The 12,039-nt window shown below is 38.0% G+C and overlaps 1 protein-coding gene across 2 annotated transcripts in view; it reads left to right on the forward strand.

Moving 5' to 3' along the window:
- Positions 1-7,393: 7,393 nt before the first annotated feature.
- Positions 7,394-12,039, forward strand: part of LOC127651408 (phospholipid-transporting ATPase ABCA1-like) — a 42,800-nt gene continuing 38,154 nt past the window's right edge. For both annotated transcript variants that reach the window (XM_052137211.1, XM_052137212.1), the window contains exons 1-2: positions 7,394-7,532; positions 9,299-9,404. In XM_052137211.1, the coding sequence (XP_051993171.1) occupies positions 9,339-9,404 (66 nt within the window). In that variant the 5' untranslated portion in view covers positions 7,394-7,532; positions 9,299-9,338. The remainder of the gene's footprint in view (positions 7,533-9,298; positions 9,405-12,039) is intronic.

Genomic DNA, 12,039 nt, shown 5'->3' on the forward strand with positions numbered 1-12,039 from the left:
AATACAATAATCCTTTTGTGTAACATATTCCATGACCAAAATAAATCAGATAATAGGGGACAGTTCACCCAAACTTGAACATTCTCTCATCATTTACTCACCCTCATGCCATCCCAGACATGTATGCCTTTCTTTCATCTGCTGAACACAAGTTATGATTTTTATAAGAATATTTCTGCTTTGTCTGTCCATTCAGTGCAAGAGAATAGTGGATAGAACTTTGAAGCTCTAAAAAGCACATAAAGGCAGCATAAAAGCTATCCATACGACTCCAGTGGTTTAATCCATGTCTTCAGAAGCGATATGATAGGTGAGGGTGAGAAACAGGTCAATATTTAAGTCCTTTTTTTTTTACTAGAAATTCTCTCTGCCCACTAGGTGGCAAAATGCATGAAACATGCCCATAACCAAATGCAAAAGAATAACTCTTAGGAGAGAGGAGCGCTTAGGAGGACTGCTGAAAGTGGAGATTTGACACATTGTTTGCTCCTGGTGGAGCACTTTTAATGCACTTTAAGTCATGGTGTGGCCTTCTGTAGTTACTACAGTGTTTACAGATGCATTTGAAAGTGAAAAGCAGATTTTTAATAGTTCCAGATTATTTTAAATTAACATATTTATAATTTAAACTGTAGTTAACCGTAATTATACAGGCATCAAAATGATATCCCGTAATGCCTTAAACATGGTCACTGTATTTTTTACAGTACATTTTTGGTAACCACAGCTGCTGGTATTTTACCATAAATTTAACAGAACTTTATTTTACAGTGTTAAAGCAATTTCAAATGAGATTTCAGAGATTTAGGAGGGGAAGATTGTCTAAATTGTATTCCATTCTCCACACAAAGCGTATATACAGTATGAGTGTAGTACTCGTACTGTATATGGACTACTTTTATTGTTACCGTTAGTGTATAGAAAGGGTACAGGATATGGTCTGGAACAATATGAGGGTAAGTAAAAAATGACAAAATCGTAAAAACAAAATTTTGGGTGAACTTTTCCTTTAAATCTCACAAACTCCGATGCCTCTAGTCACATGCTCTGACTCAACAACAGTGTAGGCCTGAAACTTCCTCCTCAGCTCAAACCTGTTTGTGGTTTTCTTTGTGTGTTCTTTCTCGTGTCATGTTCTCTTTCTCTCTCACTATCACCCCAGAGGCACAACTCCACAAAACTGGCAGAGGATACTGGGGCAGGAGGGCAACATTATTCACTTCGCAGCCTCACGGCCTCTGAGAACACAAAGGGGTGAAGGGTTTGGAAAAACAGGATGAAAGCGCTGATCACATGATCATAAAAAACAAAAGGCAGATTGCACAATGTTACATTTCCTCAGTCAAATTACAATCATTAGGTTATTTTTTGGGACTGTGTGGAAACTGACAGGTCGGATTACGTTTTGTACTGTCATTACATTTACTGAAAGTAGTTGTAATTCCGGATGTAGATTTACTATAGTGTAAATGTAAACTATCAACAGTAAGTAATAACTGCTTTTCTCTTAGGCCTAAAAACATAATTTTGTTAGATGCGTGCAAACATTTCAAGCAACATGAGATCGTTTCCATTACGAAATGTGTCAGAGTGCAATTCATAATGCAATGTTAGGACATAGATGTATAGCCTAATTACATTTCATTAATGGGTGACTCTTCACAGTTATCCAGACCAATGATGCAGAAAGTCCATTAAGCGTGTCAACACGAAGTATAAGAATGGAAAAACACCACTTGACTTTGTCTGCAAAAAATCAAATGTAAATGATGCGGCACAATAAATGTTTATGGGCAAGGATGGATTATGACTTGCAAAGGCCCCCCTCCAAAAGTTGTTTAATTGTTGATGGGTTTTCAAGCAGGGGGATCACCAAACTGTATTGCACAACATTAAAGCCCAGGGCCGCCCCCCCCGGCGTTCAAGGGCCCCTGTAAGTCAAGGGCCCCTGGGCACTGGCCCCATTGCCCTGGTTGGTAATCAATCCCTGTTTATGGGAGGGAATTGGTATAGTAAGAGGAGGTACTCCTTAATTGGGTTAAGGAATGGGGAATAGGGTGGGAGGAATTCCATCAGTATCCTGTAGTGGGTCACAAACCATTGCCTGATGGTGTTTGTGCAATGGAAACTCGCATTATCACGAATTACCACATACTTTGGTGAATCATCTCTCATTATCAGAGATGAGGTCCCTGTAGAGGGTCTCTATGAAGGTGAGGAGATGCTGTGTTGTATGGCCCTATAAGGGGAATACGAGCCTGAAATAGCAGCACGCATACTGATGTTCCCTCCCCGTTGGCCTCGCACATCGACAGTAGCTCTGTGGACGATGACATTTCGACCACATCTTCTGCTTTTGGCCAGGTTGAAGCCAGCCTCATCACAACTTCATGTATCTGGAAGTGGTTCACATGATTCCAGTTCCATTATACGTCTCAGAAGATACAACATTTGTTTTATTACTTGTGTTTTCATTTTGGACAAGATACAGTTACATCAAATGTGTACATATGGCATGTTCCTTTCTACAGCCATAGTTAATGTGTACAGGTCACACTTACTGTTACTGTACTGTTTACTGTAGTTACGGTATGCACATAGATGATTTACCTGTACATACCTGTAACATAGCTCCTTCACTCTGTCACCATTCCTTTCAAATGGTACATGGTACAGCTGTTTCATGCTCATGTGGTATCTTTTCAGCAACCTGTCGATAGTTGAGATGCTAACAGATTGTATGTTTACAAAGACATTGTTGTCTTCTATAATGGCACTCTGTATCTCCCTTAGTCTAATGGCATTATGTGCTCTGACCATGGTGTAAATAGCCTTGTTGAGGTGTGAGAAGGGGCCCTCTGCCACCCCTGTGAGGTACTCCTGCAGTCCTATGTGGGAAAAATACAGTAATGGAAAAAACAAGATTGAGGAAGATTAAAAACAAATATGTCACTCTATACATATATATACATATGTTTAGACATACACTGTTTATATGTATACATGTGTGTGTTACAGTATGCACCTGTATAAAGCATATTTACTGTATACTGTAAAATGCAAGTGGACTACTGTAATATGAAGCATTACTGTATACAGTATTACAGTACAGTGCACATTGTTGGATTACATACCTGTTCTGTCTAAGAAACATTTGAATGAGTGAGGACATGGTTGTTCTCCCAACATTCGGCTGCACCCTTCGACCAGCCTTGGCCATTATAAGCCCATGATTGAGAACATGGTCCACAATAGTGGCCCTTATATAATCGGAAACACACCTATGTCCTTGGCCTCTTCCACCTCTTCCTATGTTTGCCTCCTTACCCTTCAACCACGCATCCTCACTCTTCTTCTTCCCGGCTGTTGCATTTAATGACTTATGCAATGAAATAATGCCTAGATGTTTTGGGAGGTATATTCAACAGAGAACCAGTGTATTATATTATGATCAACATGGCATAAGCAATTGATAATGTAGGAAACCGCAGACAATTGTACATTATCAGTTGCATGAATGTATCAAAGCATTGGCAATTTGTTTAATAGAATGAGTAATTGCTTTTATGATGTGCACAAGTAGTTTTGAGAATTTCAGTTGTGATCTGAGGACCCATTCACACACACATTCATACACCAATGGCGGCAGAACTGCTACTGTATATAAGGTGCTAGCCTGCCATTGGGAGCAACTTGGGGTTCAGGTGTCTTGCCCAAGGACACTTCAGCATGTGGAGTCGTGTGGGCCGGGATTCAAACCACCAACCCTGCTATTATTGGCCGACCCCGCTCTACCAACTGAGCCACAGCCGCCCCTGCAATCCTGCAGATATGATATATTAGATCCGGTAGGTGTCACACTGTTATGAAGTGTACCAAAACACATGTTGACATACAGTGGGTACAGAAAATATTCAGACCCCCTTAAATTTTTCACTCTTTGTTATATTGCAGCCATTTGCTAAAATCATTTAAGTTAATTTTTTTCCTCATTATTGTACACACAGCACCCCATATTGATAGAAAAACACAGAATTGTTGACATTTTTGCACATTTATTAAAAAAGAAAAACTGAAAAATCACATGGTCCTAAGTATTCAGACCCTTTGTTCAGTATTTAGTAGAAGCACCCTTTTGATCTAATACAGCCATGAGTCTTTTTGGGAAAGATGCAACAAGTTTTTCACATCTGGATTTGGGTATCCTCTGCCATTCCTCCTTGCAGATCCTCTCCAGTTCTGTCAGGAGCACTTTGGAGAAGGTTTTCGTCCAGGATATCCCTGTACTTGGCCGCATTCATCTTTCCCTTGATTGCAACCAGTCGTCCTGTCCCTGCAGCTGAAAAACACCCCCACAGCATGATGCTGCCACCACCATGCTTCACTGTTGAGACTGTATTGGACAGGTGATGAGCAGTGCCTGGTTTTCTCCACACATACCGCTTAGAATTAAGGCCAAAAAGTTCTATCTTGGTCTCATCAGACCAGAGAATCTTATTTATCACCATCTTGGAGTCCTTCAGGTGTTTTTTAGCAAACTCCATGCGGGCTTTCATGTGTCTTGCACTGAGGAGAGGCTTCCGTCGGGCCACTCTGCCATAAAGCCCCGCCTGGTGGATGGCTGCAGTGATGGTTGACTTACTACAACTTTCTCCCATCTCCCGACTGCATCTCTGGAGCTCAGCCACAGTGATCTTTGGGTTCTTCTTTACCTCTCTCACCAAGGCTCTTCTCCCCCGATAGCTCAGTTTGGCCGGACAGACAGCTCTAGGAAGGGTTCTGGTCGTCCCAAACGTCTTCCATTTAAGGATTATGGAGGCCACTGTGCTCTTATGAACCTTAAGGGCAGCAGAAATTTTTTTTGTAACCTTGGCCAGATCTGTGCCTTGCCACAATTCTGTCTCTGAGCTCTTCAGGCAGTTCCTTTGACCTCATGATTCTCATTTGCTCTGACATGCACCGTGAGCTATAAGGTCTTATATAGACAGGTGTGTGGCTTTCCTAATCAAGTCCAGTCAGTATAATCAAACACAGCTGGACTCAATTGAAGGTGTAGAACCATCTCAAGGATGATCAGAAGAAATGGACAGCACCTGAGTTAAATATAATATGAGTGTCACAGCAAAGGGTCTGAATACTTAATACTTAATATTTCAGTTTTTCTTTTTTAATAAATGTGCAAAAATGTCAACAATTCTGTGTTTTTCTGTCAATATGGGGTGCTGTGTGTACAATAATGAGGAAAAAAAATGAACTTAAATGATTTTAGCAAATGGCTGCAATATAACAAAGAGTGAAAAATGTAAGGGGGTCTGAATACTTTCCGTACCCACTGTATGTGATAATGTGTGTGCTTTCAGACTGGGGCCGTAGACATTGAGGGGGAACTGTCATTCCCTAGTATTCCGAATTGTGGTCAATCAAGATTCAAGATTAAAGAGATAGTTCACACAAAAATGAAAATTCTCTCATTATTTACCCTCTTGACATCCCAAATGTGCATTACTTTCTTTCTGCAAGACACACATAAACAGAACACATTTATGTGCAGCAGAACACAAATAAAGATTTGTAAAAGAATATCTCAGCTCTGTAGGTCCATACAATGCAATTGAATGGTGACCAAAACATTTGAAGCTCCAAAAAGCACATGAAGGCAAAATAAAGTAATCTATAAGTCAAGTGGTTAAATAAATGTCTTCTGAAGGGATACAATCAGGGTTTTTTTTGTGTGAGAATGACAATATTGTAACTTTTCACTGTGCATCTTGCCATTGCCGTCTCTAGGCATGATCATGATTTCAAGCTCGATCCACTGCTGATGTCAAGATTCATAGTGAAAAATGTGTTATATTTTTGTCTGCTCTCACCCAAAATCGATTACATCGCTTCAGAAGACATGGATTAAACCACTAGAGACATATGGATTATTTGTATGCTACCTATGTGCTTTTAGGAGCTTCTAAGTATTTTTTTTTTTTTAGTTTATTTTTGGGTGAATTATTCCTTTAAACTATTCCTCCACCCAATCTTATATTTGGTTACATCCTTGATTCAGACACATACTGTGAATGGAACGGTACTGGATATCCCAGAGTAACAAATCTACTTTCTTTTTAAAACATAAAAATGCCAAACATCGATTACATGCATTAATTTGTTGCAAGGTAACAACAGCATGAATTGCCAACAAAACCAGACAAGCCCAGGAACAGCATCAACAGTTATCATGAGTCTTTGCTTTCACAATGAAACTGCTGCCATTCATGTGAGAGAAATAGGTCTTCCAAGAAGGATGCATGCCACCACAACCTCCACATATCAGTCAGGCTTAATTCATGCACACACTGATCAGAGAGAGAGAGAGAGAGAGAAAATGTTCTTTTGACAGACTTTTGCTTTGTCATCAACATTTTTATTACATTTATTATTAATATTACCTTCATTTCAAACTTTATTCATATTAAGTTTAATTTATTTTATTTTCACGATATTTTGCTATACAGATAATACAACAAAATAAAACATAATCATCTTTTATATTATGCATATTTATCTTGATTTATATTATTATTGTTATTATCTTAAGCTCTAATTTTATTTTATTCATATTTAATTTAACTCATTTATTTATTTTCACCATATTTAACCGTAACAATAATAATACAATAATATATATTTTTTATATTATTCATATTTAAATTGAATATTTATTTATATTATTATTATTATAAAAATATTATTATTACCTTAATTTCTAACTATACTCAAATTTTGTTTTATTTATTTCCACGATATTTTACCATAATAAAAATAATAATATATAATATAATAATATATAATCATATTTTATAATATTTATATTTAAATTGATTAATATTATTATTATCACCTTAATTTCTAACTTTGTTTTATTCATATTTTGTTGTATTCATTTATTTATTTTATTAAATTGCACCATAAACATGATAATATACAAAGTTATATGATGTATTATAATATTAATATTTATATTAATTATCTTCACTTAGTTTATGTAATTTTTTTCACTATTTCTGTTTTCCTCGATTCTATTTGTATGTAGTTATGCAAATGTTCAACTATTTATTATGCCAATAAAGAACATAAAACCTGACAAAAAGAAAAACATGTAAATAATGCCTTGCATTTAATTAACGCTCTTTCATGTCATAAATCATCGAAGATGCACAAGGAAACGTAAAAGAACTGTTTTGAGTAAACCCGCGTTGCCCTTTTAAGAGCTGTTTTGGGTGCGCACGTGCTTTCCTTAAACGCAGGCTCGAGCACAAACAGCAGCAGCGCGTTTTGACCGACAGTAACCTCGCGTCTCAAAGCGGACGCATCGCTCGCGCTATAAAAGGATGGAGGAGAGGAAAAAGGTCCGTCCACAAGAGCACACATCGCAGAGATCATAACATCGAGCGAAGACGCGTTTTTTTCCTCCGCTCTTATAACAAGGAATTACAGTTTATCCAATAAGGAATAATCTTTTTTAAGATAGAAAAAAAGCGGTGAGTAGAAAAACATGAATTTTCTTGGGTTTTTCCTTTTTGTTGCGAATATTATGGATATGTCAGGTTTGGCTTTTTTTCAGTAATTGTTTACAGACCTGCTATTTCTGTCATCGGAAACGCTGTGTTTTTATTTTCTAGTGAAATACGCGATTTTATTATTATTATTATTATTATTATTTTGTTGTGGTCGTAAACACTTGATGCGCTGCGCTGTATTGCAAACTTCGCGGCAGACATGCGTGAAGACAGCTTGCTTATTGTTGACTGTTTATGTTATAAGTAGGCTATTTAGTCGATGACAACTTAAGCAAAGAGTTGAACAAAGAAGTCTATAAATGCATTCGTGTCAGCATCTGTTTGTTCCCGTTCGGCGCGAGTTGACCGAGAGTAACCTCTCCTCTCATCTCCTCTGCGGAACAATGAGAAGCGCATCGAGCTCTGCAACTCTTGTGCATCTGTTAACCATCGCGATTAGAAACACCTTTGGGGTTAACATGCTCACTTGAGGGCTAGAGTTCTCTGTATAATCATATGTCGCTTCATGTTTTGTTATAAATAAGTAATTTGTTGCCATAAATGCAAAACAAAGAAACATGTGCAAAGATTGTGCATAGTAGGCTAAACAAATGAATATGGGGGCTGAGAAGCCTTAATAGAGCACAGTTGCATGAAATATGATAGTTTTTTCCCCAATGCATTGCTTATAACTATTTGCATATCATTTTATGTCAGTCCTGATCGAGATGTTTCTTACTACTTTTGTCGGAGAGCATCAAATCATTTTGATGGGTTGGTTTTGTATGGCATGTGCAATAATTGTTTTTTCGGCGCAACATCACAATGCAGTGAACGCACGACGCAAGTGAAGTGATTTTGATGAGGAAAATGGTGAACAAGGAGAAAAACAAGATAATAGTCTTGTCCACTAGGGGCGCTAAAAACAAAAAGAAACATCATCAGAATCAAATGGGGTGAATCTCACGAAAATATCCAAAAAGAGAAGAAACATGTATATAATTTTGGATGTAGATGCATGAAGCCTATTTTAGGACCATGGGGATTCTAACTAGTCTTAGTACTGCATATATCAAAGGTCATATACAACAAATACTATTGCGCTTTTTGGACAGACATTGTAAATATAGCCAATTTCATTTGGACTCCCTGTAACATCACGTTTATGAACAAATGATAACGAGTTTAGGCTTATTTGAATATGCACATCACTGTTATTATATAGGCTGATCAAAACACCAGCAGGACATCGTGATATTTGAGATTCAGTTCAATGAGACATTGTGCACCGTTTCCTCTCACACTACTTGTGCCCTGACATGAAAGGAAAACAGATACGCCAGTCTAGTTCGAGTACTGATGATGAATGAATACATTTTGCCGATTAAACTAACCAGATGCGTTTTGAAGTCACAGTGATGTAGACCACTACAGTCTTAATTCTCCCAAATAAACAAATCATTTAAAACATTAGGGAGATGGAAGATCCCTGACTACAAACCATGGCAATCTCTTGAATGTTTACTGGTCCTAAAGTCTCGTTTTACTTTAATGCATGTGAGTCAGAGCTGTGTGGATGTTGTCTCTCCATCTTATGAAGTCACTGTGATAAAGTTGGTGTGAGATATTTGATCTGCATTTGCATGTTCTGCATCTCTCGGGTGAATTGTTGAAGCATATTGAGCTTGGTGTTTTTGGTCGGCTATGGGCTTGACGTCTCTTTCGTTTGCTTATTTTTGCCTCGACAGTTCCAGAAAGGTGGCACGGACGGTGTAGATCCGTGACAAGATGGCTGTCTCCACTCAGCTGGGCTTACTGTTGTGGAAGAACTTCACTTACAGAAGGAGACAGACTGTAAGCTCACACCATAAGCATAGAGCTTTTGTCATTTCCTGATAAACTGTTCAAATGTTGGAAAGAAGTTGTCTCTGAAAACATTCGCTGTGGTCCCAAAGAGAGCCCACATTGAAAATCTGAGATTGTTTTCATTTAAACCGGGAGATAATCATAAAGTAAAATTTAAATGGTTCAATGCAACTTTTCATCATATTAGAGTTTGTAATGAAATCATTTAATGAAATCAGAAAATAGTGCAAAATAAAGCAGACTTTTTGAACACATTATTGGCGATTTTCCACACAGAGGTGGATTTGACAAGAATTTGACTATATTCAGTAGTGAATTAATTCAGTTAGATGTTTAAACTCAAATAATGATGAAGCAATAACAATATAAAATGAAATAATTCTACACTCAAAAAAATAACTCTTTGGCTGAACTTGTTTCTGTCATGGACAGTGGTTCTACATGTTTGAAATGAGTTTTCTTAACTCAAATATTTTGTGTGGAGGGAACCTAGTTGAATTAAGTAAACCCAATGTAACTAAACATGTCAAAGTAACTCAAATGAATCTCTTTATGTACTAGTTAATGCCAGTGAATGTAAGGATACTAAATACATGCTGGTGTAAAGCAATACAGAGTGCAGCTTGGTCACTATACTATAGTTGACTATTGGCACTTTTCCACTGCGGGTCGACTCGCCTCAACTCTACTCACTTTACTTTTCTGAGCTTGCATTTCCACTGCAGTTTAGTGCCCCTCAACATGGGTGTGATTATATTCTGATCATCATAGATGCACCACCTCTACTCTACACAACACATTAGCTGTTAGCTGCTAGCTCATTGTGCTGCATAAAGCAGTTGTTGTATGGTGATTTTACACAAGTGTAACATTTAAATTGGCCTGGATGTTTTAGAAGCTTCCAGTAGCTGGTCAACTAAATAAAGTGAAGCTTTCAATCAGAGTATAGAGTTAACGTAACAAAACGTACCATCCTCCATCTTGGATCAACGCCAGTCCAGGGCACTCTCCCTCCCATTGCTCGCTGGTTAAGATAGCGTCCATTTGGTCGAACGACTTCCACTTTTCCTTGATGGTTCTGTAGTCACTTGTAAGTTATTTTTACTTTCCCCTACACTGTTGGTAGGTCCGGTGGCAGCCGTGTGCGGCAAACAGCTGAGACACTTCCTGCAAGACTTTTTCGTTTCAATCATCGCTAACGAGTGGACCGTCTGCACCTCGTTTATTGACCACGGCGAGGTTTTGCACACAGCCATTTATTTTTTCACAATTCGAAAGCCGCGTGAACAAATGATACAGCTATCGCTGTTGCTAACTTTAAAACTAGCGGGTTGAGGTTCCGTGTCGGAAATCCAGTGACACTGGTAGTGACGATTCTCCCTGACCAATCAGTGATCTGCAGGATTTTGACGTCACATATAGTCTCGGCTCGCTTGGAACCTCGACCGAGGTGGTACTAAAAAAAGTATCAGGTACCAGAAACTATCCACAGTGGAAAACCCCCAAAAAAGCGAGCAGAGTCGAGTTGAGTTGTACCGTGCAGTGGAAAAGCCCCATTAACATCCGTTCAATGAAGAGAGCAATAGATATCATGTACATCATGTACCTAAACTCAACCTCCACTCCTTCACCATAATGGCAACCCCCAAAACTCCAACATAACAGAAACTCTGTACTAAATGTCAACAAAGCAAAACATTAACCACTAACGAGTATCTCACTTTATCTTCATTTGACACATAACCGCACAAAATAACACTGGATTAAAGTAAACAGTTTTTTCATTGAAACAACTCAGTTTAATTAAGTTCACTTGGTTACATGTATTTCTTTATTAATATGAACAAGGGTAGATTCTGTAAACCTACCAATATATATTTTTTTCTTTAGTTTAGTTTCCAATTTAATTAATTCCTGTTTGAACATATGGTGTCCCTAGACTCTCATATTTCTGTATGGCAACATCTGTGAGGTTCTGGGGGTCACCAACAGATACTGCTTTGCATGTAACATTAAATCAACATGAATACTTGCACCAATTTAAAGACATTCTGCTTTTACATCATTCAACATAACCCCCCACCCCCATAAAAACCCCAGAAAACATAGCCAGAGAGGGTTTTATTTAAAGTTTCTCTTGAAGTACTTATGTGTTATAAGTGTATAAATAGTGTGTTAGTGGGATTGTAATTCGTACTAAGTACTGCACCGTACACAGTTCTGTGGTCGTCACCACAGTTGAGCCATATTTGCCGTAAGCAATGTCAAACAGAGCTCTGCACATGCTATCAACCTTTCTATAAAGAAAAATATTGTCTAGTAATCGCTTGGGTATGAGACTTGTACTTCAGAAACTGATTAAATGATGATTAGTAGGGACACGAAATACCTGCACTAAGCATTGAATGTACTGTATTAACAGAAGGAACTAGTGATGAACAAGGCGTGATGTAAACAGGAAGTCTGTCAACCATCATTTCAAATCCCTGTAGTTGTATTTTAGTTTATCTATTTGAACCGGTAAGGAATATAAAACCTTTTAGCTTCAAACGTCAAGCTTTTAAAACTATTCTAAATGTTTTGGCTAGGTTTGTCAAGCCAACATTTGCAAAACTTGATATGT

The sequence above is a fragment of the Xyrauchen texanus genome, chromosome 11 (genome assembly GCF_025860055.1).
Source record: "Xyrauchen texanus isolate HMW12.3.18 chromosome 11, RBS_HiC_50CHRs, whole genome shotgun sequence".
Classification (NCBI taxonomy): domain Eukaryota; kingdom Metazoa; phylum Chordata; class Actinopteri; order Cypriniformes; family Catostomidae; genus Xyrauchen; species Xyrauchen texanus.